Source organism: Gymnoscopelus microlampas, assembly GCF_963454915.1.
Source record: "Gymnoscopelus microlampas genome assembly, chromosome: 3".
In the NCBI taxonomy this organism is placed as follows: Eukaryota; Metazoa; Chordata; class Actinopteri; order Myctophiformes; family Myctophidae; genus Gymnoscopelus; species Gymnoscopelus microlampas.
The window spans coordinates 14603746-14631548 of record NC_139940.1 but is presented as its reverse complement, the minus strand read 5'-3'; the positions used below and the strand labels follow the sequence as shown (position 1 = coordinate 14631548).

General features: G+C 43.5%; 1 protein-coding gene across 8 annotated transcripts in view; it reads left to right on the top strand.

Moving 5' to 3' along the window:
* Positions 1–27803, top strand: part of kif13a (kinesin family member 13A) — an 80919-nt gene that overhangs the window by 21653 nt on the left and 31463 nt on the right. For 7 of the 8 annotated variants that reach the window (XM_084053765.1, XM_084053764.1, XM_084053761.1 and 4 more), the window contains exons 4-16: positions 4641–4701; positions 8032–8124; positions 9649–9829; positions 14360–14447; positions 15509–15643; positions 16693–16805; positions 18017–18131; positions 18433–18645; positions 19640–19750; positions 20717–20851; positions 24181–24311; positions 25285–25371; positions 25692–25867. In XM_084053765.1, coding sequence (XP_083909891.1) covers positions 4641–4701; positions 8032–8124; positions 9649–9829; positions 14360–14447; positions 15509–15643; positions 16693–16805; positions 18017–18131; positions 18433–18645; positions 19640–19750; positions 20717–20851; positions 24181–24311; positions 25285–25371; positions 25692–25867 — 1639 coding nt within the window. Of the gene's footprint in view, positions 1–4640; positions 4702–8031; positions 8125–9648; positions 9830–14359; positions 14448–15508; positions 15644–16692; positions 16806–18016; positions 18132–18432; positions 18646–19639; positions 19751–20716; positions 20852–24180; positions 24312–25284; positions 25372–25691; positions 25868–27803 lie in introns of those variants that run through there. The other variant, XM_084053763.1, reaches the window with a different exon arrangement.

The following is a 27803-nucleotide window of genomic DNA, read 5'->3' as shown; positions in this document are numbered from 1 at the left end:
TCCCTAGTCGCTTCTTTTTCGTCTAGTTTTCATAGACCTGGTTGCTTGTTTCACGCAAAATCTGGCAACACTGCCTAGCAATACATCACCGACCCTGTGCAGAGTCAACAGAAACTGTCCGTTATATTTGCAGTGTAACCAGTCCTCCATACAGCACTGGTTATTGCAATGGATCCACAGAGCACACAGACCGTTTAGGGCTCGGTAAACACAGCGTTGTCCACTTTCCCAGGGAACTTCTTTTCTATGTATACGTACCTATCTCTAAATGAACAGTGAGCAGTCCGACAGCAGAGCTGCTCTAAAGGGTGAGACATATACGCGTAGTTTGGTTGCAGGTGTCGCTCACTGAACATAGCCGACGTACAAGCTCACAACGGGTCGCAGCGCTTATAGATTGCCTATTCCTTGCGCATGACACGATGCGTGCCCAAGTATAAATCAGGCCTAACGTAACTACCGTAGTCGTCTACAGCAGTGGTTATTAAAGTGGGGTCCGGTAGCAAAAGTAGTTAATATAGCATCACAGTCATTTTAACCACTTTATCCATGTATATGTTAAAAAATATAGCAGATCTACAAGCTCACAGCGCGCCTCTTAGTGCCGAAAAATATCGAAAATTAATAATCTTGAATAGTTTTTTTTTCATAAATCCTCTCTTCTGGGGGTCCCTGGCACAAAAACCTTTTCAGATGGGGGAGTGCGCGGCCAAATAATACATACCAATTTGAGGGGTCCTTGACACAGCCAGACACTGCAGTCAGTGCATCACTGGGTCAATGCAGCTCTACTGACTGCACCCAACACCCCCCACCCCACCCACGGAGTCCCCTGTGCAGCACAGCAGACCAGGCCAGGGGTGAGGGCACCGTCTCCAGGGACGTGATGGAGAGGGCTTTGGTTGTTAGGTCAGTCAGCACTGCAGGAGCCGGATGGACGTCCGTGTGAACGTGTCAGAGCAGCGAGAATCTAGTGAAATGTCCCCACAAAAGGCCCCACAATGAGAGAGGGATGAGCATAGACACTGTGTGTGTGTGTGTGTGTGTGTGTGTGTGTGTGTGTGTGTGTGTGTGTGTGTGTGTGTGTGTGTGTGTGTGTGTGTGTGTGTGTGTGTGTGTGTGTGTGTGTGTGTGTGTGTGTGTGTGTGTGTGTGTGTGTGTGTGTGTGTGTGTGTGTGTGCGTGCGTGCGTGCGTGCGCATTCAAGGCTGCATTGTTGAGTGCACCCCCACGTCCCCCCTTGACGACTGGCTCAGAGATGGCCAGGATTCGCACACACGCAGCGACGGACGGGGGTTTTGTGCTCAGCCCGTATGGGGGCCGACCGACTGGGAAACACTAGTCGCTGGCCACGAGCTGGTGGGGGTCCCCGGGGGTCCGAGAACCTCCAACTATTATTCATACATATTCACTATACAGCTTCAGCCGTATACTGTACTGTAGCAGAGGAACACGTGGGTGTCTGCTAAGCCCTAAAACTGTGGTTCTTACATGTTTTTGTGTTAAGAACCCCCAAATTCATGTGTATTTGTCTGCGGACCTCCGTCTTAAAATATTTCGTGCCAGGGACCCCCATACAAGATTCAGTGTACAGATACAAGATACAAGATGGAGTTCAAATGTTTCAAATCTATTGAAAAGGTAAAAGAATAGTTCACCCAAAAAAAAACTTTTTCAAGAAGCTTGTAGATCACCTATTTTCAACTAGCCGATGTACTAGGGTTAAAGTAGTTAACCCTGATTTTGATACTATATTAACACATTTTGCTGGGGACTGGGGGTCCCTGGACCCCACTTTGAGAACCACTGCCCTATCTGTCCCTGTCATCACGTCCAAGCTGTTTTAATCCCAGGTCTTGGACAGACTGTGCTTTAGAACGCACCTTCATCATTAACCACTTAAATCCCAGCATCGGTATTGTGGGGAAAGCTCACAACGCGAAAGCTTTCCTCACAATAACAGAAAACAGAAAAGACACTACTATTGAGCCCTTATGGACTCCGGCAAATGGGGTTTAAGTGGTTAATTGTGGCTACTGATTAATCAGGATTGTCCAATCAAGAATAATTTGCAGTTTTGCCGCAGAGAGGCTGACCAGGAGGAGAGTTAAGCCCCTCATAGTTACTAAGCCAGCCCTAATTGAGAATGATGGCACTTTTGTTCCCTTGAATGGCACCCACTCACTTGTCTGAAGTGACATGAGGGGGTCTTGCTTTCAAAGCACTCAATGATCTCAGGCCTTCCCATGCTGACTGTGCACTAGCTGCAGGTCCCCAAACTTCTCCATGCCAAGGACCCCCAAATAGCCATAGCCTCTGGCTGTGCCCCCTCCCCCCTATTGCCAAATGAAAAGAAAAAAGAAAACGAAAATAGCGAACATAGCCAGTCTATAAATCTGTGGTTCTCAAAGTATTTTCCGGGGACCCCCAGGGGTCCTTGAGGGGGTTCCAGGGGGTCCCCAGCTAAAAATACAGCATCACAATCATTTGAACCCCTTTTATCCATATTTTATACGTTGGCTATTCAAAAATAGCACATATACAAGCTTCTTCTGGGGGGTCCCTGGCACAACACATTTTCAGATAGGGGTCCGTTGCCAAATATGTATCAATTTGGGGGTCCTTGGCACGAAAAAGTCTGAGAACTACTGCTATAAATAACCAAGCAATTTTTCCCCCCTCTCCCTTCCAATTGGCCCCCCTGGTGGTCCCCCGGGGGGGCCGCGGCCCCTACTTTTAAAAGCTGTGCCCTAGCCGGTGCCCTTTACTACCATTAGAAAACAGTTCAATCATTTTGGGTTAGACATTCACCAGGGGAACTCAGCTCTGGCGGCACAGCATCTCACCGGCTGCCAATTGGCTGCAACGTGTGCAGATGTGCTGTGCTTGCAATGCAGCACCATTCCTTCAGCATTTTAGAGATGAGCTTTGAAATCGGATGTGGCTGAGTTGATGCAAAATGCCAATTTGCATGTTATACTATTCCTGTGTCCATTGAGAAGAACAGAAAAGAGAGTTTGCAACATGTAGAGTACAAAGACTCTGGCTGACAAAGACACATTTTAACTGCTTTTAACCTGGCGTCCCTATTTTGGGCATGTCATACCAGGCGAAAATGTTTAAAACGTTTCCGATTTTTTCTAAAATGGCGGGAAATACCTGATTTACATGTCGCATCGTGATACGTTGTGAGCCTGTAGAATACATATAGCCAGTGGAAGGGAAGACTATCAAATAAAACTAGCTTATCTAAAATAAGTAAGGTAGGTCTTGTGTCAGTGGTTCCAAAACATTTTAGCTCAAGACCCAAAAGAGAAATTAGACATTGACCCGGGACCCAAACTAGTGATAATAGCAGATCTGGAAGCTCACAACATGTTGCTTTGCGCTGCGTTGCAGGCTTGTGGATCTGCTATTTTCCGACCTACTGTTCGGGAAACACGATACTTCTATACGATACTGTACACACGGTTGATGTTAAGCAGCAGGAGCAGGAGTGCGTGTGAAGAGTGTTCTCAGAATACATCCATATCGAGGGAGGAACTCAACTGTGATGCATTCATTATAAGTTCACACAGATCTACACATAGAATAGCAGAGCTTAGTAAACAGCACTATTCGCTCTCCCTGGGAGAATCCTTCCTGTGCCATGCATTCAGCCATAGCTTAGATCACATGCATGCCACGAGGGCTCTGTGTCTACCGGGAGGCCAATAAGCAGCGGTTCCTAACCTTCTCTGGATCAGGGCCCACTTGAAAATCTCAAAAGCGTTTACGGCCCACCCATGTGACCACTTAACACGGCAGCCATGTTAGTTGGTCAGACGGGTGGGCCAGTGGAATGTAGTATACTTTAAGTTCCTATTTATCAGTATCACAAAGAAAGCTATTTCTTTTCAAGATTTTAAAGGAAAGAAATACTTTTGCAATATCTTCACGGCCCACCAGTGGTGCCCGGCCCACAGGTTGGGAATGGCTGGCCTATAGGGACCAGGGCTGAGGGCCAGTCTTCTGCTCGCCACTCCCAGGAACAACTCCAGAACCGTTGCCTTGGAGACCGGGGTCACTGGGAGCTGGAATGTCTACTGGGGAGCGCTGACCCTGATTTATGATTTCATTTGAGTCCCCGCCGCCGTGACAAAACAGAGCCCCGGCCGACAGTGGATCCGTGCGGGTAGCCGTGATGCCACAGTGTCCAAACAACAATCCATTATCTCTAATGCCTGATTTAAGGGCCGTTCACACCAACGATAACCATAACTATAATATCGTCCACCCTTGTCTTTGTTATAGTTGTGGTGTGGACTTCGCCATCCACTTGAGTTAGAATGATTTTTAAAACTATATAGTGCTCTGTTTGAACGTTCCTTCATACTGTACTTGTTTGCCCGCCATGTCACGGACCAAAAATAGATCTGCTATTTTTGGTGTGCGACACTGGCGTGCAACAAAGTCAAAATCAGTCGTAACGCTGATTAGTTGAGAGTTCATCTAACTCAGACGTACAGTACGTGCAATAAGCCTAGCCTAAGGTGTCTGCCCTCAAACATTTGCTAGACTGCACATGCTTGGACAGGTGTGTGTATACAAAAACGTGTGTGTGTTTATTAAGCTCCCTCATTCTCTCTGTGTCTCGCGCAGGTGTTTGCCTTCGACCACTGCTTCTGGTCTATGGACGAGTCCAACGTTCCCAAGTACGCCGGTGAGTCACTCACAAGTGTTGCTAAAGAACTCCAGACATGTCTCAGGCTTGTGTGGAAGCTGCCAGGTGAGCGCTGTATGCTGCAGCTCCATGGAAAGCTGTGGTTCTTACATCATGCAAAAGAACCATACAGGCCTGCATTTGCATCTTAACCCATTGAGACCTGAAGCCGATTATACATGTCTCCTAAATCTCAACAGTATTCTGAAAAACCTATGTTTCTATATCAATATTTTTCACGTCAAGGACCCCCAAAAGTATATGTATTTGGCCGCAGACCCACATCAAAATATTTTGTTCCAGGGACCCCCCAGAAGCAAAGATTTGAGTTAAAAATGTTCGCTTTAAAAATATATATATTCAAAGATTTGCACACATTTTCACAATTTTTCAAAAATAGCAGATCTACAAGCTCGTAGCGCGGCACTCGGTGCCGCGCTATGAGCTTGTATATCTGCTATTTTTGAATAGCCCAAAGTGTAAAATAATGCTTTTTAGCTAAAATCTAAAAATGACACAGTTCCAGGTCTCTATGGGTTGAGTGAGCGAATTCAAACGAATGAACGAGTCAGTGTCTTTTGTCCCGGGTGGTGAAGTGGTTTGTCATAATACAAGCCATTGGGGTATTTGACGTGCATATTGGCTATTACATAACACGTCGCAACAACAGAAATAGCACACTTTGGTCACGGTTACATCTCCTTTTGAGGACTTGTGCTTTCATGTTCATTTCACTATGCATGAACTTGAGTTCTTGAGACACACTTCACTTCGCTAATAATAAATTACGCCAAACTGAAGGGTTACAGTGTGTTCCAACACATAATATATCGTTGCTGTCGGGTGGAAACCTTGTATGTCCAAAACCGGGTGTCCTTTTGTATTAATCTATTAAAAACATTGTACAATAGGACAAATAGTAGATCTACAAGTTCACAACGCATGGCTATTTTCACTCCTATTGTGTGACACTCTTGTATGGCAAAGTAGGGCATTAATCTGTGAAAAAAAACATGTTGAAATATTGGAGATACAAGGTTTCTGCCCGACAGCGACGATATATAGAGAACACTGCCGAGGTCACTGCTCCTGTCTCCAGTACGTGGCAGATTTACATAGTCATTGTCGATACATCGCGTTTGTCGTAGCCTCCTCGCCCAGTTTTGTGATGGAAATGAACCGATCCGTATGTGGTTGGCACCGAAGAGACGAGGCAATCTGTTGAGCCGAGGGCCGCCTGAAGGGCCTGGGCCGCCGAAGCTTTATTTAGATCATTAAACAGCTGCCCCATTCACCACGAGCATGACAGTGAGCAAAACACAAGAGATCTCTCTGCACGCTCTGCCCAGCACTTTCCACATGACCACACAGGAATCTGCCACCTTTCATGAACCCCCCCCTTCTCTCTCTCTCTCTCTCTCTCTCTCTCTCTCTCTCTCCCCCCCAGCTCTCTTAATTTTGTTTTGTTTCGTTTGTTTGGGAGTCTTTGTCCATTTTTTATTGTATTTTAGAGGAGAGAAGACAAGCTTTAATTATCATAAGTAGGTTAAGGGCATTAGAGCGGAAGTTCTTGTTTTTTCATGTTTTGCCATTTTCATGTTCATTAAACATCTGATAGTTACCGTAATCATCTCTGACATTATGTATGTTAACTTTAACTTATTTACAGTACGTCTCTATGTGTTAGTGTGTGTGTCTGTATTCATAGTAGTATGTTGTCTGTACTTACTTTTTTAAGAGATCCCACCGGATTGCCATAAAGGCTTTGCTTTTTTAAAGACAAGACACAAAGAGCTGACTTGGACTAACTGCAACTATGACAACTGATCAGATCACTTTTCATCGGGTGACGTCTCACCTTTAACCACTTAAACCCAATATAGTTCATTGACCGGAAACCCCCAGGGGTCTATACTAGGCCCCCTCTTCTTTTCCCAATACACTAAATAGCTTCACCGAAAATAGCAGATCTATGGACCAGACCACAGTTACAGAAGCTTCGGTACTGAAGCATTTTACTTCAACGAGCGACATAAAGACAGCTTTTCCAAATAAGAAGAGCATGCTGGAGTTTAACCCTTTGAGTTGTTGTCAAAAGTAAAAAAAAACTCATAATGTACTGTAATTTCTCTCTCTCTCTCCCTTTCTCTCTCACAAACTCACACACACAACTTGGGATGACAGCTGTTGTTGAATAATTAAGAATATTCTGCGCATTTTATTTAATAAAATGTATTTCTGTATTGTTTATTTAGGCTTGGACTATTCATTTAGGGTAACTGTAGCTTATTTAAATCTATTATTTGTTGCTACTGTGAGGTCAAGACTGATTCGGTCTTTTTTTTCACATAATAAAAGCTTTGTATTTTACCATTGAAAACTATGTCTGTCTTTAATGACAGCCTATCAGGAATTATGAAAATAGATGCGTTGAAGCAGGTCCAGTGGTTGCAGTTGAAATCTTGTATAAAAATTGGTTTAAGGGAGGGCCGGCCGGCAGCAGGCAGGCGGTCCACGTCGTCACGCTCATGTCACTATGACTCAGCCATAACCATATAAGGAGTTCCCAATGCAGATATGGAGCGTGTTGTCTAACATTGATGTGTTGTTATGGCATCAGGTGCAAAGAAATCAGTCAACTCCATATTATGGGCACAAAAGGGGGCATGCCCGTAAGATATGGGCATATACTGATGACATCAGCAATCTTCATATACTTTATGGACATAAAAGGGACAAGGACTGACAAATGCAGAGATCCGGTTGTCCAGAGCCACAGGTCCGACTGCTATGGTCACAAAAGGGACAGACAGACGGGTCGGTTACAAAGGGTATCTGACGAAGCGCCTGACACTATGACCCAGACATCTTGGTCGGATCGGCGGTGCGACATAGGTGTGCGGCCCAAATTCTAGATGGTGGGTGCAGGTAGACTTTGACGGACCTGGGCATCACTGTTGTGCAAAGTATATGTTGAAGCATACCGTTACAGTGGTGGATGTGTGCGAGCAATGGTTTGTGATCAGAAATATGTAGGAGGAGAAATTGAAGAGAAGAAGGGAGTGGTTCGAGGCAGAAACCGCAGATGTTAGATGTCACCCCTATCCCGCCCCGGCCAGCTCTCCCGTTTATATAGACGTCAATTCGACTCTGTGACTACCTCTGCTGTCGGCTTAACGGCGGAACAACAATTCCCGCCATTCCGTGTCCGTACCTTCCATACAGAACTGTGAGGCTGTATAACGGCATTCTTGCCTTGAACAGGCTGTGTAAAAGGGGCTTATTTCTTTTACCGTAATCCCTGTTTTTTTTTTACTCTTTGCTTTTAAGGTCAAGAGGTGGTGTTCAAGTGCCTTGGAGAGGGAATACTTGAAAATGCATTCCAAGGATACAATGCCTGCATATTTGCCTATGGACAAACAGGTAATTGAATATCAAGTTAACATTTTAAATGTCATTTCATATTTGTTATAACCGTTTGTGAAATTGATTAGATCGTGCAGCATACCTTTTTTGGAGAATAACCTAAGATGCTGATCTAAATTAGATCTGCAAGCCCAGTGGTCTGCAGATGGCTCTTCCATAGTAGCTTGGCCCTACAGAACAGGAAGAGCACACTGGCAAATCACTCACCATGTATCCTTCCTCGCCCTGAATGGCTCTTTCATCACACTTCCTGTCTGAGAGGTTCAACCGATTTTATACATGACATAATACATAAATGAAGATTTTGATTACTTAGAACCCACATACATGGTACAGTATATCAGCTCTTAACTTCAAATGTAATTCTTACATTTTAACTTCACTACATGTAAATCTTTTAAATGTTTACAATTCTATGTTGAATACAGACATCATTGCCTGGAGTCAAGGCACAGTAAAAAGAAAAAGTCCTGGCCGCACAGCACAAATCTTTGTGTTTGAACTTTGAATAGACTATCATTTTATATAAACACAATTGACACAAGGAATTGACACTCTCACTCCTGCTGATTATAGGAAAATTTGAATCACAAAGATTCATTGAGAATTAGGAGTGAGGGAGACCTCTGAAAGTTGTGCGCCTGGCCCGACTCCCAACATGTCCATTGCAGGCGTGCTCAACCAAACGGTGGTTTTAGAATCCGCTATGCGCTTTCCCAAACATGTGTGGGCAAGATAGCAATTTTAAGGATAACACAACAACACGCCCACAGGCACACCTCCAGGGGCAAATAACGGAGTCGGTATAATGGATAGCGGGTAGTGCGGCCATAAGATACCGTTTAGCGACAGCGCCAGCGGCCTTGTGCGTAATTCACCAGTAGCGGGTAGCGCCAAGGGGTAAGGCGGCCGCAAGATAGGGCCCTCGAGTCTCAAAGCCCCACTAGCAGCTCCGAGGCTGTTCTGCTCCTTAAACATGAACGTGCAAACAAGTTTGGTTTTTGAGTCGTCGTATCTAGCATGGCGGCTAAGTAACAAACTATCTCATTTTAGAGCTACTGTAAATAGTACACTACAATATGTCAGAAATAGGCATTGCTGAATTTTGATTCACATTTGATCAGCACTGCCTAGTTTGAAAGTTTAACCGGAACTTTGCAAGCTGACTGTGTTTGCGGTGGACGGACCTCATTTGCAAGAGGTTTAATTCAACCAACTTTATTCAAATTCCATATGCAGTGACTAGTCGCAAACCTCGTCGTGTCGTATCCATCGTGCACTGCATCAGGCTTTAGAGTTCAGCCGCTAGTGGTGCCAAAAGTCAGTTTGATAAACTAACTTGATATTCCAGATGTTATTTTCAATAAATCAAAAATGTCACTGTTACAGTTTGGCTTCACTCCCCATGATTGTAACTTCCCCGGTTAAATTCCCGATGGAATTAAGAGACAGGAAGGAATGTAAATAAAACCAAAATGGACTGAAATATTTCTATTGTAAATGTGTTGTATTTGTCTCCAGGTTCAGGGAAGTCCTTTTCCATGATGGGGAACGGGGAGCAGCCTGGTCTGATCCCCAGGCTGTGCTGCGCCCTGTTTGAGAGGGTCCACAGGGAGGAGAGCGAAGCCCACTCCTTCAAAGTGGAGGTGTCCTTTATGGAGATCTACAATGAGAAGGTCCGTGACTTGCTGGACCCCAAAGGGTGAGTGTCTGCATTTCTATGTCTCTTCCTTGTAAGGACACAGCTGGCAGCATGAGGAGTTAACCACTTCAAACCTATATATCGTTGCAGTTGGCCAGAAACCTTGTATCTCCATATTTCAAGTTTCTTTTTAATTAATTCCCTACTTCATCATATGAGAGTGTCGCACAAAAGTAGTGAAAATAGCAGATCTACAAGCTGCGTTGTGAGTTTGTAGATCGGCTATTTTCACTTTTATAAATAATACAAAATAGGACCCTACGTGGTTTCCACCCGACAGCGACTCTGTATTTTCACAGAATGTTTGCACCCAGAAAAGTAGTGAAGTCTGTTATCCAGAAAATATCCAACCTAAACTCATAATACTGGTGCATAGAAATCGGCTAAATTAGTCCATCAGGAAACTCCAAAGACTTTCAAAACAAACTCTGTTCAGAGGTTTTGTTTCCGGTCCCTGGAGAGCCTGCACAAACACAGATATATGAAGGGTTAATTGCTCACAGGTGACCCCCCACCCCCGCCCCCACGCAGGCTGACCCTTAACCTCACTCGCCACAGCGAGTTTGCTGTATTTTGCTGTAACAGTATTACAGTTATTGATGTATCATCGTGTCACGGTGAAATGAATCCAAAACAAGTATTCCATCTCCCCCCCCCCCAAAGTGTATAATATTGACAGATGTAGCCATGGTGTTTCAACAGCCTAAGTAAGCACGTGGGATATGTATCCTTGTCTGACCTGAACACGCTGTCAGTGCTTCAGTCTTGTGGGTGCAGTGATGACCCCGCAGTTCAAAACCCGGCCAGTTACACGAGAAGCACTGTGTGCTCGAGCTGCGGCGTTGCTTTTCTCTGTTTTTTTTACGATTTACCCAATCTACGATACCGAACCCCCCGACTCCTTTCGCCGAGCTCTCTCTCTCTGTCTTGGTTTTCATCCCCGTCCATCGCTCTGTTGTGTCTAGCCCCGCTTGCAAGGGCAAACGTCGGCGGCAGAACGTCGTGAGGACAGGAAGCTCGGCCCATTCATTTCCTGCTCGAACAGTGCCCGGTGTCATCCCCCTGACACTGCCGCATTCTTCCTCGTCATGGTCTGATGTGGCTTGGCACGGCAGACGGACTGCGGAGGGGAAGGGCCGGCGGTTGAAAGAGCGTGTTTCAGGGACATCTGTTAGTGGAGCTCAGTGCAGAGGAGGCGGTCAGCGTGGCCTTTGAGGGGAGCCCCAGAGAGGGACTACAGTGGAGCGCTCTGTGCTGCGCTGGCTGCAGATGTCTGAAGATGCAGCCAGACGCATCTCGATGGCTGCTTCCTCTGGCTTATCCCATTAAGACCTGGAACGCATCTGTGTCACTTTAGATTTCTTTGGCTATTCAAAAATAGCAGATATACAAGCTCATAGCGCGGCACCGAGTGCCGCGCTATGAGCTTGTATATCTGCTATTTTTGAAAAATCGTGACATTTTTTTTTTTTTTTTTTTTCAAAAAAATGTTAGGATTTAGAAAACATTTTAAAGAATCACCTCAGGTCTTAAAGGGTTATATAACCGGGCCCCCGCGTTTCTCTGTCTTTCTGTGACTTTGAGCCTGTGTAGATTGCTTCCAGGGCCTGCACTGCTACTTGCCTTACTTGCATATAATAGCAAAACAATCCCTCTGTCACTACTTAGCTCCACCACATGTGCGTTATTGTCTGTGATCTTCGCATAGCTGTCGTGCCCCGTTTTGCGGCCGGTGGGAGGCAGATTGCTTTGGACGTCGTGCTAGAGCTGTGAACTTGGGCTTTGCCAGTGTTAGTGAATCCACAGGCCTGGAGTGTGCTAAGTTGACTGTCAAGTGTCAACTGATCTATGGGATTTGTCCAGGACAGCTGACTAATAGGCCTGTCACAATTATTACATAATCGCCTAATCGCAATTATTTGAGATAACCGCGATTAATCCTCCTATAATTTGACAAACCTCTGTATTGGTGCGTGGTGTAGTGGTGAGGCCAAAAATTATTAGCGTTTTTGTGTTCGCTGGCTCCCGGGTTGCCAGACCATGTGCGCATATCCCCCCACGGGTATGGTGTAGTTTTGCATAATCGTCATAATCGTTTCCATGTTGAAACATGTTCCAAAAATAGCAGAAATAGCTGATTACAAGCTTACAACACGTCACAAAGTTTGTTGTAAGCGTGTAGATCAGCTATTTCTGCTATTTCAAAACATTTTTGATATAAAATTATGAAATGTGTCAGTCATTTCTTTGTATATTTAAGTTACTTGTCATATCTGCCCTGTGCAGTTTGTGATTATGAAGCACAAAATAATAATAATAATGTATTCATGTTTCAATGTTCAATTCCCAAAACACAATTAAATCGTTAATCGCGATTATTTATGTGACAATTCATCGTCGACTTAAATTTGTAATCGTGACAGCCCTAGTTCAGCTTCAGTGGACCCGCCTGCACCATCTAGTGCAGGGGTGGGCAACTTTGAAGATGGAGAGGGCCACTATATTTCCACACTCACTCCAGAGGGCCACATTGCATATATTGTCGGGCAGACACCTCTTATCTCCACATTTTACCTTTTTTTTTGTTAATTAATGCTGTACTTCACCATTCTTTGTCACACAAAAGTAGCAAAAATAGCCGATCTACAAGCTTTTGAGCTTGTAGATCTGCTATTTTTGCTATTTTTGAATTGTTATCCTGATTTTTCTTTTTGTGCTATTTTTTAATTGGAATCCTGTAAAGTAACATTTTTATTTAATTTCAAATGCATTTAGTTATACTTATGTTAACTTTATGAATTTAAATACAAATACATTGGACATAAAAAAGACAATAGAATTTGAATGCTAGTTATAGACTGAAGTAATTAAAGCGGGTCATGTTTGCAATTGTAACAGCTGAAATCAATAATATATCAGTATTCCCATATTAACATGCGGGCCGCGTTAACTGAAGGTGGGGGCCGCATGTGGCTTCCGGGCCGCCATTTGCCCATGTATGATCTAGTGAAACGCACGCCTGACCTCCATTCAAGTATGCAGTATGCTGTATAATGTTTTCCAACTGGACAACATTCTAGAGCTCAATCAAAAATATGAAATTTCATCTGAGAAAACCTGAGCTAAAACAGCAACCCAAAGCCATTCTCTTAAAGGTTGCCATTGTGTTTTTTGAAGGCAAGGAGTCTTTTAAGAAGCCTATTTGAAGCCATTTGATCACTAATCATGTTACATCTGTGGACAAAAACATTTTGTTTTTGGGAACATGACCCCCGCATATCCTGCAGACATTTAATAGCAGGCTCATTGACGTCAATGTAATGTTTCTCTTATTGTTCAAAACAAGTAACTCCATTCGCCTCCATAATCAGAAATAATAGCCAGCATAAGCCATTAAGTTACTCAAACGCTACAAGTACTTAATGCGAATCTGAGAGAAATCTCAAATTCACAATTGCTCTAGCAATGCTAGCTAATGCTACTTGAAAGTCATTGTTAAAGGAGCTACACCATGAATTTAAAAAATAATAATAATATTTGATATCATATTGTTTATGTCCCTCAAACGTTTTTCAAAAGGTTTGAGCCTAAATCAAGCCTCAGATATACTCATTCCAACTAACTTCTCTCTGGCTTATAAAGCACTTTCACCTGCAATACCACATTGTCCTGTTTGGCACGGGGCGCTATTGAGCCAGTTTGTATGCATGTTATGTCCTGGTTCTGTGTGGAAAAAAAATAAAAAATATATAAGACAAAATTTAAAAAAAAATAAAAATGAAAAAAAAAAATCTTTTTTTTTTTTTGGATTTTTTTTTTGTGGTTAGAACTGAAAAACGGGAGGAATTGTTCCCAGACGTGACGTAGGGTGGGGGAACAAATCTGACGGACTGTTTTCAGACCAATTTACATAAAAACCACAGATAGCCTAGGAAAGCCTGCATGCTCGAAGTCGGGTATTTGTTGGAACAGAAGAGAGGTGGGGGAGACCAAAAACACACAAAAATGAAGAAAAAGTTAAAATTCATGGTGTAGACCCTTTAATTTCGGTCATGTACATGTTTAGGAACAGAACTGTTTGAACAGTATGACTTGTAATCATCTCTCACCTTTTCTTTAACCACTTTTTCAACCACCATTTTGGGCATGTCATTATAGGCAAGAAAACTTTATAGGTGAAAACGAAAGCTCAAATCACACTAGCGCTGTGAGATTGTAGATCTGCTATTTTTGCTGTTTGTTGCACAATGAAGTATATAGGGCTTAACCATATGATCCCTAGCATCACCATTCTGGGGCAAACATTCAGCAAAAATAGCAGATCTAAAAGCTCACAACACAAGTAGATTTGGTGGAGAGTAAAAAGACGCAGACCTAGTATAGAGCCCTGGGCCCCGCAGTGGTGTAAAGTACATTTATTCTTTCTGTACATTTGTTTTGAGAAATTCAGCATTTCTGCACTCTGTTTCTTCTATGTCATCTCCTTCCTCTTCTCATACTAAAGCGTGTTGTTTATCTCCTGCTTCCTAGGAGCCGGCAGTCTCTGAAAGTACGAGAGCACAAAGTCCTGGGTCCATATGTGGACGGTCTGTCTCAGCTGGCTGTGACAGGCTTTGAGGTATGTCCACGCCCTTCTATTACCACAGTACAGCGTCATAAGCCCAACTGAACCCACCCAGCATACCTCACCGCAGCACCGAAACATTCTCACACTCTCAGGAAATGTATTCGCTGCATTAGTCCGTCCATAGCATCCTTCATATTTACACGACTATCACATCCGTTGCTGATTCATGGCTGGAATTAAAGAAAGAAAACACTTCAGTGTCCAGGAACTCCAGTGACACACACACACACACACACACACACACACACACACACACACACACACACACACACACACACACACACACACACACACACACACACACACACGGTCTTGACGTGTGATATAGTCATGTTTTTTTTTGCGTAGCCATGCCAAGTCTTGGCAGGGCCTTCCTTAATTAAGTTTGGACGTCCCCACCCCGTTTGTCTTTCCCCTGCTGATTATTAGCGCAGTGTGTTTCCCATAGCCACAGCCCGGCGATAGCCTCAGCTCCACTGCCCGCTGTGGCCCAGCCGAATCACATGGCACGCAGCCATCTGTGAATACTGCCGGCCTTTGTTGTTATAGTACTGAGTACTGACCCATTTGCAACTTTAGCCTACACCCAGAGACGTGTGCGCGTTGTGCCCGTGCTCATGCGCTCATTGTTCTGGCGCTTGCGAGACTGTGCGCTTACGCTTGCACACAAAAACACACGTACTCTGTCACGAACAAAGGTGTACGAATGAATCTCCCTCTCCCATCTCTGTTTAGTTTGTTTGTTTGTTAGTTTGAATTAATGAATGGTCTGTCTGTCTGTCTGTCTGTCTGTCTGTCTGTCTGTCTGTCTGTCTGTCTGTCTGTCTTTCTCTCTCTTTGTCTGTCTGCATGTCTGTCTGCCTGTCTGCCTGCCTGTCTGCCTGCCTGCCTGTCTGTCTGTCTGTCTGTCTGTCTGTCTGTCGATCTATCTATCTATCTATCTGTCTATTTATATGTCCTTTTCTCTCTCTCTCTCTCTCTCTCTCTCTCTCTCTCTCTCTCTCTCTCTGTCTCTTTCTCTCTCTCCTCTCTCTCTCTCTCATCCTCTGAAGGACATCGAGGTGTTGATGTCAGAAGGGAACAAGTCGCGGACGGTTGCAGCCACCAACATGAATGAGGAGAGCAGTCGGTCTCACGCCGTCTTCAGCATCATCGTCACACAAACGCTCTTCGACCTCCGGTCTGGGGTCAGTCCTTCCTCCTGCACTCACTATCACTGCCAAATATTGATTATATAGTTCATACCCGTGGGGGGATATGCGCACATGATCTGGCAACCCGGGAGCCAACGAACACAAAAACGATAATAAACAGCTGACATTTGGGGAAAGCGAAAAACGGGCTTAGCTGTTCCGTGCACATGGTAATGGTCAATGGCTGTGTGCAAATTCAGATCAATTGCTCCAGCCACTGAGGAGAACCGGGCAGAACAGATTTTGGCCTCACCACCGCCACAGAGCTTTGTCGAAATTATTGGAGGATAATCACTCTCCTCAGCGCACCCTGGTGCTCACCCAGGAAGCATGTATACTGTATTATTACGTTGTAAGTTCGGGTGCAGTTAAGTGAACTAATAAATTATGAAAAATAATCAATTTTAATAAAAATTTATTAAAATTGATTATTTTTCATAATTTATTAGTGGGACAATCTAAACTGATAGACCTGCTATTTTGTTATTTTTGCGTGACACTGTCATATGACAAAGTGTAAAATAGGGATTAAGTGGATAATCCGACTAATTGATTTAGTTGATTATAAAAATCAATTTGAATTTAATTTGTTGTTGATTCGTTGATATAAACATTTTCAAAAGATTATAAAAAAACATGCTTCTCAATTAATTAAAAAAGTAATCATTAACAAACCCTCGCCCCCCAACGGCAGAGCGGTGTGTCAGGCTTGGCCAGCCCGAACACGATTGGCAGCATTCACAGCAGGAAAGCTGCCTGGGGAGTATGTTCTTGTCGCTGCACCAGCGACTCCTACTGGTTGTTCAGGGTCATGGCACTTGCGCCAATGTCTGAAAAGAAGTGGCTGGTGACTTCATGTACATCAGAGAAGCCATGTGTGGGGGGGGTGTTTTATAATCAGATTCTTCTGTGTTTTCTTGGGCTTTTACTCTATGTTCCACCCTTATGCATCTTGGCTGCTCTGATGGCTGAATTCCCCCATGCAGAATCAATAAAGTGCAATCTCATTCTCGATCTTAATGGGTCTTAATCTTGGTTTCTAGAATTCTGGGGAGAAGGTGAGTAAGCTGAGCCTGGTGGACCTGGCTGGAAGTGAACGTGTGTCCAAGACCGGCGCTGCGGGGGAGAGACTTAAAGAAGGCAGCAACATCAACAGGTGAGACCATTTACATATTGTATTTTTTTTTTACTCATTCATAGTTCACAATATTTGTATTTCTTATAAATCCTTTAAAACGCAAATCTTGTGTTTGCCGTTAATTCCTCATACTAATATGTGCAAACATAACAGGGGTATTGATGTTAAGGTGCACATTTCACAAGGGATGTCCCTTCATAGTCAATCAATCAGTCAGTTTGATCTTAGTTGACCAAGACTTCTTTTTTCAGTGATACACATCTTGTAAACTCTAGATATAAACTTTTAATTCTGTCAATTGCCAGGAACCATTGTGAAATCAAGATTAGAAAAGGCTGGTCTCTGCATGATTATATGCAGTTAACACAGTTTTACAGATTGGTAAAATATATATATTATCTTTATTCCAGACCCGTGGGTCCATATAAAAAGAAAATACATCACATAATATAAAAAGAGACAGCAGTATAACAATATACAAATATAAAAATATATTGCATTAGTCGAATCAATTGAATATGATTGATTCGACTAATGCAGTGGTCGTCAAAGTGGGGTCCAGACCCCCAGGGTTCCTTGAGGGGGTTCCAAATGGACCCTTACAGGTCCTTTAAATCAAAAAGTTCTGACAAAGTCTAGGACAGGGTAGAGGACAGGGTCTAGGCTCAGGGTAGAGGACAGTGTACAGCAACGTTTAATGGGCTGGTCTTCAAGATACTCAAGGAATCAGTGCCCATGTACCTGTCAAATGACTTCAGTAACGTGAGAGACACACACAGGCACAACACCAGAGGGAACATCACTGATCTCGTTCAACCCAGATTCGGCACAAACATGGGTTTAAATTCGTTCTACTGTTATGCCATCAAAATGTGGAATGCCCTTCCAACAAACATCAAAAAGTGTGACTCCTTAGCCTCCTTCAAAACCGCCATAAAAGAGCACCTGTCTGCACTTTGCAACTGATTCTAGACAAGTCTTCTAAGCAGAAATGTCTTTTGCATGTCTTTAAATGTCACGATGAATTTAATACATAGGACCACAATGGAAACAAGCCCTCTTGGCTTTTTGTTGTCCTTTGTTATCCTTTTAGCATCATTGTAAAATCGTACCACTGTACTATTTGCAAACTGTTAATAAAGTATTCAATCAATCAATCAATCAATCAATCAATAAATCAATCAAAAAGCTCCATGGTACTCATATTGCATCAATGTGTTTCTCTTTAGGTCTCTAACCACGCTGGGCTGTGTGATTTCTGCTCTGGCCGACCAGTCTGCCGGGAAAGGAGGGAAGGGGAAGTTTGTGCCTTACAGAGATTCAGTCCTCACCTGGTTACTCAAGGTTTGATGCGATCACTGTAATGTGATCTTCTACATCTTTCTCATGTTTCTCTTGTAGAAGTTTTCTCGTGTCATTCAGTAGTAGAGGTGTTTTCCAACATTAACAACTGACAATTGGAAATACATTTACACTTCAATATAGTATACTGTGGCAAGGATTACACATTACACAGTGGTTCTCAAAGTGTGGTCTTGTGTGTGCGGATTTTAAATATTTGAGAACCACTGAGTTAAAAGGAAAATGACCATGCAGCATTTTGAAATGTGAAACGATCGTCCTCATGATGTGCTTTTCCTCTCAGGACAACCTGGGTGGTAACAGTAAGACAGCCATGATCGCCACAGTAAGCCCAGCGGCGGACAACTACGAGGAGACCCTGTCCACGCTGCGTTACGCAGACAGAGCCAAGAGGATAGTCAACCACGCCGTGGTCAACGAGGACCCCAACGCACGCATCATCAGAGAGCTCCGGGAGGAGGTGGAGAAGCTGAAGGTGCAGCTCTCTCAGGCTGAGGTGAGAGGAGGGACTCGGGAACGGAGAACAAAGACAATAGATTACATCCAGCTACCTTTAGGGCAGCGTGACACAGGGTGTGTCTACAACATAATAACATCCTCGGTTCGATTCTGGGTGGAGACCCGTGTTGCATATCCTCCCCCTCCCCCCCACTTCCTTCCTGTCTTTCTACGCTGTCCGTTCTAAATGAAGCATATACTGCGTAAAAGTCAAAACTCGAATCTATCAATCTAAGAAAAAATATTTGTCATATATTTGCTAAATTAAATTATGATTGCACAGTGCATACTGTGACAGTGCCAAAACAAATTCAAGCTGGGTATTGCTAATGGTTAGTCGTCTCCTCCGTTGATCAGAAACTTGATCTGCAGATCAGATCTTCTGCACATTACCAGATTAATGTACAGCTTGAAAAAAAAATGGTTCATGAAAAACTGCAGCCGTTTGCTACTGTACTGTTACTGTATATGAATAGTGTTGGCATGGTGGTTCTCACAAGGGTACAATAAACTGTGCAACACTAAATACTTTAACCACATGAACCCTAGCATCCTTATTCTGGGCCAATCATTTGGTGAAAATAGCAGATCTACAAGCTCACAAGAGATTTGGTGAAGAGGGAAAAAAAGAAGGGGGCCAATATAGAGTTTTAGTGGTTAAGCCTACAGATTTGAGAAGTAGGCTTTAATCCAGGACCAGCTAGCAAGATTCTGGGTAGTAAAAGTGAATTAGAAACAGTCCCTCCAATCAAAAATGTACAAAGAGCATGACAAATCCATTCATGTAAATAATTACTTTTTTTCCTTCTCTTAGTCATACTGTACCAACATTTTTATTGTGAAGCACTTTTTTAAAATAATTATTAGTTAATTATCTACGTATTAAGATTGTTATTTCAATTTGGCCAAATGAGGCGTAGACTTCCAAATGTGTTTGATGTTTGTGTGTGATTCATCTACTGCTGTCTGTCCTCTCCTGTTGTTTGTGACAGTCTATGAAGGCCCCCGAGTTGAAGGAGAAACTGCATGAGTCTGAGAAACTCATCCAGGAGATGACCGTCACCTGGGAGGAGAAACTCAGGAAGACAGAGGAGATCGCAACAGTATGTACCAAACTCATTACAAACACTCTTAACCCAGTAAGACCTGAGGCCGATTCTACAAATGTCTTCTAAATCCTGACAGTTTTCTATGTGACTATATCAGTGGTGCTCGATTTTTTTCATGTTAAGGACCCCCAAAATTAGATGTATTTGGCCGCGGACCTCCATCTCAAAATATTTTGTTCCAGGGACCCCCAGAAGCAAAGATTTGAGTTAAACATTTTCGCATAAAGAAATATATATATATATATATATATATATATATATATATATATATATATATTAAAATATTTGCACACATTTTCATGATTTTTCTAAAATAGCAGATCTACAAGCTCGTAGAGCGGCACGAAGTGATGCCCTATGAGCTTGTATATCTGCTGTTTTTGAATAGCCAAAGTATAAAATAAGTGGTTACAATATTTGTGACACGGATGCTTTTCCGGTTTAAATGGGTTAATATGTTCATCAGTTCAGTTTAGAATCAAGAAATGACATACTGTATGGTTTCACGCACATCTGTTTTAGTCTCTCTTGCTTCCTCTCCAGCCGATGCTGGCGTTGTGTTGAATATTTAAGCTGCTGTAAAGCTGTCAAGCAGCTTCTGCAACTTCATTTATTTACCAGTGCTTCTTTTGTATTGAGCACCATTGGTTTTATATTGTCTGGGCTTGATGATTCTTATCATATTATTTCAATGTTAGGCAGATTGGCTTATCTTCACATTATACTATCTGCTGTTCTAGTACTGTTTGTAAAGGCACTTAGAGCTACATTCCATGTCATCGATGTCTGTGTTCCAATGGATCCAATGTATATTATTTAGTCACAAGCTTGTAATATATTTTATGTATTAAAAGTATTAAGTAATGCCACGGCTATTTTCAGTCTTTTTGAAATCGGATATAAGTGGGTTTAGAATGCACCCTATGCTGTAGAACTGAGGGTTCTTCTGTGTGTGCATAGGAGCGTCAGAAGCAGCTGGAGAGCATGGGCATCTCGTTGGAGACATCTGGGATCAAAGTGGGCGAGGACAAGTGCTTCCTGGTCAACCTGAACGCCGACCCCGCCCTCAATGAGCTGCTGGTCTACTACCTGAAGGTAATACTGCTTGAACATGAATGTACTGCTGTTACGCACGAGAGCAGGGGTCTTCAATAGGGGGTCCGGGACCCCTAGGGGGTCCTCAGAGTTGCTAATAGGGGTCCTCCAAATCTTTGTGTGATAGGATGGGGAGTGAGGGGAACATTAGCCAAAAATAGGCAAAGGGGTTTGGTGTAGAGGGAAAAAAAGAGCAAACCAAGTACAGAGCCAATGGTCAAGTTTAGTATTGAGGCTTTAAGTGGTTAAATGTCTGAAAATGCACATTAACATGAATTAAGAGACGCTAATGGGTAAAAAAAATAAACAAAAAACATTAATTTATACAACATGATAGTGCTGTCAAGTTTCACAAGTCTATGAAACTATCTATGAAATCTATAATCTAATCCGCAACACAATTTTATAAAAATATGTAATTGGGGTCCCAGCTTCATCTCTCTCTCAGCTAGGGGGTCCTTGGGCTGAAAAACGTGTGTACTGTGCACTAGAGAAAATACTAATGCACCTCCTACAACTATCTCTCCTCCTCCTCCTCCTCCTCCTCCTACTACTACTACTACTACTCCTACTATTACTACTACTAAAGCTAATAGTAGTTGTAGCAATGGCTCAGGGTGTAGAGCGACCGCTTGGGAATCGGACACTCGACACCAACCCCCTGGGTTAGTGCAGAAGTGTCCTTGAGCAAGACACTGAACCCTATAACTGCTCCTGATGAGCAGGATGATGCCTTGCATGCTTTCCTCTGCCATCGGTGAGAGAATGTGTGTGAATGGGTGAATCAATGTAATGCACCTTGTAAAGCGCTTTGGATTAATGCACCATTTACCATATAAATGCACCATTTAATGATAATGGTGATAATCATAATTCCTGTGTACCTTGCCCGTAAACCATAGCTTCACAGGGAGTCCTGTAACTAGGATACTGGTAGAAATCATAGGAACAAATACTTGTGAACCTTGTGATGCTGTACTGGCAGGATTTGCCTTCTGGAGATAATGTAGCTTCTGTAACATTATACATATAGTCACACACTGATAAGTTCACTGTTGTACCCAGGCAGCCAGTGTCACGAATCGCAAACCACGAATGGTTAGGAATGCAAATGCAAAACACACACACACACACACACACACACACACACACACACACACACACACACACACACACACACACACACACACACACACACACACACACACACACACACACACACACACACACACACACACACACACACACTGTCTCCCTATCTGACATACCATACTGTAGCTGTAACGTGTCCTATCAGTCGGGGAGGTGGAATATGACAGCGGTTCTCAAAGCATTTCATGTCAAGGACCTCCAAATTAATATGTATTTAGCCACGGACCCACATCTGAAAGGAGTTTGTGCCCATACAAGATTTGCATTGTTAAAATGTATAAAAAAAACGTCTTTTTTCCCCCAAAATTTTAAATACCCGTAAATTTCGGACTATAAGCCGCGACTTTTTTCCCATTTTTCGACCCTGCGGCTTATATAACGGTGCGGCTTATCTATGGATTTTTATAGCTAACGGCCACTAGGGGACCTCCTAAATCTAGGGATTTTACACCCGCGGCTTATAGTCCAGTGCGGCTTATATATGTACAAATCATTCAATTTAGCTGCTGCGGCTTATATTCAGGTGCGGCTTATAGTGCGAAAATTACGGTAAATAGCAGCTATTTTCAAATTGACGGAATTTGAAAAATTCCAAAGTATAAAATAGGGTTAAAGTGCTTAAGATGATTTTGAAGCCACATCAGGGACTCCCTGGAAACCCCCTCAAGGACTTCTGATGGTCCGCGGCCCCCACTGTTGAGAACCACTGGAACATGACACATGTGATGGTGATGCTGCAGCATTCCACAGACACTTCCTGTATCCTGTAACAGTGTGAGAGCAGAGCCAAGGCTCAGCTGATGGGGACAACAGCTCCATCAGAGCCTGTAGGAATTAGGAGGGTGGGGGGGGGTGGATGGAGGGGGGGGAGGGCGAGACAGCATCAGCCCCCGCGGCGCAGCAGAACAACGGCTCTTTGTCTGAGGCGCGCCGGGGCCTGGCCTGGCCCGGCCCGCTATGGCATATCAGTGTGGAATGACTATGGTAATGTGAAATGGGTGGTTGCTGCTGCTACAAGGACGGACATCCTCTGGAAGTCGGCTGTTTGTTTAAACTGCTGCCCACTCTGTAACGAGAGAGACACCGGCTCTCTTGAGCCCAGCTCGGCATATTAACGCCGCTGTCGGGCGGAAACCTCATATCTCCGTATTTTTTATTGTATGGGAGGAGGGAGCAAAAGAAGTAACAGCTGATCTACAAGCTTGCAATGCGTCGTGATGCGCTATTTTGGGAAGATGTTGAAAGTGAAAGTGTGTCTGTGTCTGTGGGTTTTATATAATATTATTAATAAGAGCTTGTGACTAAATAATAACTACATTGGATTGATTGGAACACAGGTTCTTTCTGTCTGTTTCCTGAAAATATACTTTTTTTGACATGCAAGGTTTCCACCCGAGCAACACTTACGTACAGTAGGCCCAGAGTTTGATTTCCTGGGGGGAATGGGGGGGGCGGATCCATGCCTTTGCTTTTGATATCCCCCCTCTGGTCATTCATTTTTATCGACGGTGGCGATTATGTTTTATCCCTGCTTCTGGTTAATTAGATACATATAGACTGTCTTGATATGTTTGATATAAAATCACAATTTAACAAGTTCATTATGTTTTTTTTTGTTGTTGTTGTGCTTTCTACCTCTTTTTCTGCGAATGATCGCATGATTCCTCCCCACACACATTTCTGAGTCGCTGCTGTTGTATCCTACTGACTCTTTAAAGATCCACAAGCTCAAAACAAGCCCCCCATCTCTCTCTCTCTCTCTCTCTCTCTCTCTCTCTCTCTCTCTCTCCACCATCCACCCACCCACCCACCACCAGCTGTTGCTTTTGTGTAAATGACAGCCTCGGGGCTCTACAAATAACAATTTAGGCCAGTTAGGCTATCGCTAATGAATCATAATGTGGGAACTTTCGCATTTGCATCAAATCTTGTTTATTCCCCCTGTTTGAGTGTAATTGACTTAAGCCTCTGTCATTATAGCTATAGATTAGTCTGTTGTGCAGGAACACACAGTGAGAAGGCCGGGTGATACAGTAGGAAAATAAATGACATAAGGAGAAGACGGAGCAGTGAGGGGCTGATGAAAGCAACAAGTTCAGAAACTACCCGATTTCACCTCACAGGGATGAATCGCATTTCATGTCATGTTATCTTCTGTTATCTTCTGTTCAACAAAGGAACACACTCGCGTGGGCGCCGACACCACCCAGGACATCCAGCTGTGTGGGATCGGTATCCAGCCGGAGCACTGCAGCCTAGAGCTGTGTCCAGACGGTGATGTCACCCTCACGCCCATGGAGAACGCCAGGTGAGTTCTCCTCCTTCAGCACCCCCCCCCCCCCAGCTCCACCCGCCTGCCCCCACTAACCTCACCCCCCCACCTACCCCCACTAACCTCATCCCCCCACCCACCTCCACCCTCCTGCCCCCACTATTAACCTCATCCCCCCACCTCCACCCACCTACCCCCACTAAGACCTGAAGAGCTTCACATGACCTCACGCTGAAGGCATCCGCCGTCCTTTCTTTGATATCAAAGCTGTGACTCATGCTCATTATACCAAGACATTATTGCTACTACAAGTGATTTATTCTCCCTTCCCTCCCCCGTACAGTACGTAACTACTTTGGAGTTTTCTTGGCACAGCTATATGAAATTAAATATCATTACATTTCACAACACGTGTTCCGATGTTCTTTTGATATCATTGCTGTCGGGCAGAAACCTTGTATCTCCATGTTTCTTTTTATGTAGTTTTCTTTCATGGAAATCACACTGAAGTAGCGAAAATAGCCCATCTAGAAGCTCACAATGCTTCAACAATTTTGAAAAAGTCTGATTTCTGAAAGTTTTCATCGATAATGACATGACAAGGAGAAACAGGAACTCGGTTTGGCGAGTAGCAGAATCTGTCTTGAGAGATGACCTGAAAAGTAGCGGTTTGATATACAAGGTTTCCACCTGGCAGCAACGACATATAAGATATCGTTTCTGTCGCGTGGAAACCTCATAGGTCCAAAACTGTTAGTATTCAGGATTAAAATTCAAAAATAGCAAAAGTTGCAGATCTAGAAGCTCAAAGCGTGTCGCTTTGCGCTGCGTTTCGAGCTTGTGGATCTGCTACTATTTATGCTTTTGTGTGACGCTGTAGTATGATCAAGTAGGGCATTCACTTACGAAAAAAACACAAAAGTTAAATATGGAGACAAGAGGTTTCTGCCCGGCAGCAACTATACTATATATATGTAGCAAAGGAATGAACGCATGATGTTCTCCATAGAACCTGTGTAAACGGAACCATGATTGACTCCCTGGTCCATCTATGGCACGGCGACCGCATCCTGTGGGGGAACAACCACTTCTTTAGGTAACACTTATTTTTTTTATCATTGGGGAGTTTTTTCAAAGTTTTGATCTACTAACTGTGAAGTCCTTCTGTGTTTTCTTTCTTCGTTTGCTCTTTAACCCATTATGTCCCCCCCGCCATAGCGCAGCACTCGGTGCCGTGCTACGAGCTTGTATATCTGCTATTTTTGAATAGCCAAAGTATAAGATAATGGTTAAAGTGGTTCAAAACTAAAATGAAACAGATGCTTTCCCTGGTTTTTAATGAGTTTTAACACGAGCAATGGCCTGTAAGGAAACATGATTCTGACCGGCGCGGTGTTGTTATTGTTTTGCCACCAGGATCAACCTGCCGCAGCGCAAGCGGCGGGACCGTTTGAAGGATCTAGAGAGAGCCTCTCCCAGAGAGAGCTTTGTGGATGTGGACGTGGAGACGGCCAGTGAGGCGTCCTCGGAGCAGGACTATAGCTACGAGTTCGCCCAGATGGAGGTCATCATGAAGACCCTGGGAAACAACGGTACGATTCAGGAGATTCAGTGGTGTAAAGTATAAACTGAATTACGAATTACGACTGAAACCCCATTATGGTCCCTCAGGGCTCTCAGTGTCTTTTTTTCTGTTTTCCGTTATTGTGGGAAAAGCTTTTGCTGAAAATAGCCGATCGACAAGCTTGTCGATCTGATATTTTCCTGCGAAAGCTTTCCCCACTATTCGGATGCGGGGGGTTAAGTGGTACAAGTTGAGGTACTTTTGGTGTTTCAAATTTGTTTCTACTTTATACTTCACTATATCTCGGAGGCACATATTGTGCTTTTTAATCCACTACAGTTATTTGACAGCTTTAGTTACAAGCAACTTTGAAGATTTAGATTATTATTACAGAACATACATTAACCAATTAAGCCCTAGTTTATACAAATTTGAGGACTTTTACTTTGGTACTTTGATGCCACTTTGTACTTTTACTCAAGTCACTCAAATTTGGAATACAGACCTTTTACTTGTAACAGAGTATTATTATATTGTGGTATTGCTACTTTTACATAAAAAAGATTAGAGTACTTCTTCCACCACTGGATTTGGGGCTGTGCAGCTCCTGCAAGCTGTGTTTGTGCAGAGACATCCTCTTCATACTTTCAACAGGAAGACAAGGCATGGTTTGATAAATGGATAACGGCAATTTGGAAAGGCTCAGCTAGTAAGCACACATAATGTCATGAATCATGACATCCTGGGTTTGAACCCCACTTGTGTTGCATGTGAAGAAACTTAAAAACATGATGTAACGTGGGGCCACTAGGTGTGGGCTTGTGACCGGAAGGTTGTCGGTTCAATCACCCGCCCCAACAGGAACAATCGGGGCGGGGGAATTTAATCAATATCACTCACACCTACCTCACATACCAACCACTGACATGTCATTCAGCAAGGCACGTAACCCTCAAACTGCTCCAGTGCTGTACTGCTGTACTGTAGGTGACCTGCGTTTTTAACTTTGCCAAGCCATGACAAAATAAAGTTTTTTTTATACTCAACTGAACGGAGTGCTTTGGATTCTTCACCTGAGATCGTTCACCTGATTCTCTCACTTGGATGTCAGCCCACTACAAAGGGAAGGAACTTAAATGTTTTGACCTACAACAATTGAACCCTCTCCAAAGAGCACCTGTTTCAGTTTCTGATAATTACGGACCCACGCCACGCTTCCCTGGTCTCTTAATTCTACATAGTATAAGACTGTTGTGGGTGTGATACCGTGTGAATGTGTTTCACGGTGTGTGAAGCAGGGCGGAAAAAGAACATTTGTGTTATCTGAACCTACCCTGTATATAAATACAGTTTAAAACAAAACATCTACCTAAAATGTAAGGTGCCTTTCAAGATGTGTGTGCAAGACTGCTGTTTGCCTCACCGATCTCTTGACACCTAAAGCCGAAAATAGCCGATCTCAATGAAGCATAAATTAAGCAAGTAGGAGCAGCTCCTGTGCTGTGGGGATGTCTTCCAGCTCTGCAGCTGCTGTGTGTAGCAGCATTAGTCTCTCTGTTACTCACCACCTATTCACAGTCGGGATAATTACAGCGAGGAGCACTGTCAGGTGTTTAGCGGCGTTCTGCACCATCTGATTTGGTTTCTAAAATGAGTGGTGTGTGTGTATGATGACTGTGAATCTGCTGTGGTCTTTGTGATTTACTGACAGTGTACTGTATGAGCCACAATGTTGTGTGCACAGCAAAGTTTGCAATGTTATGAAGCGTGGCTTTATTGTTGCTGTTTATTGTGTTGATTTAGTAGTTGTTTATTCACACATACTGGAGACCTGATATGGCTCCTAGATTGGTTATTAATCTACAAGTTGGTTTGGATAAGATACTGTAAGTATCTTAACTATGACGGCGTGGACTTGTGTAAACACTACAGCATACAGCAGCATAGTGTTTATTATGTAACTT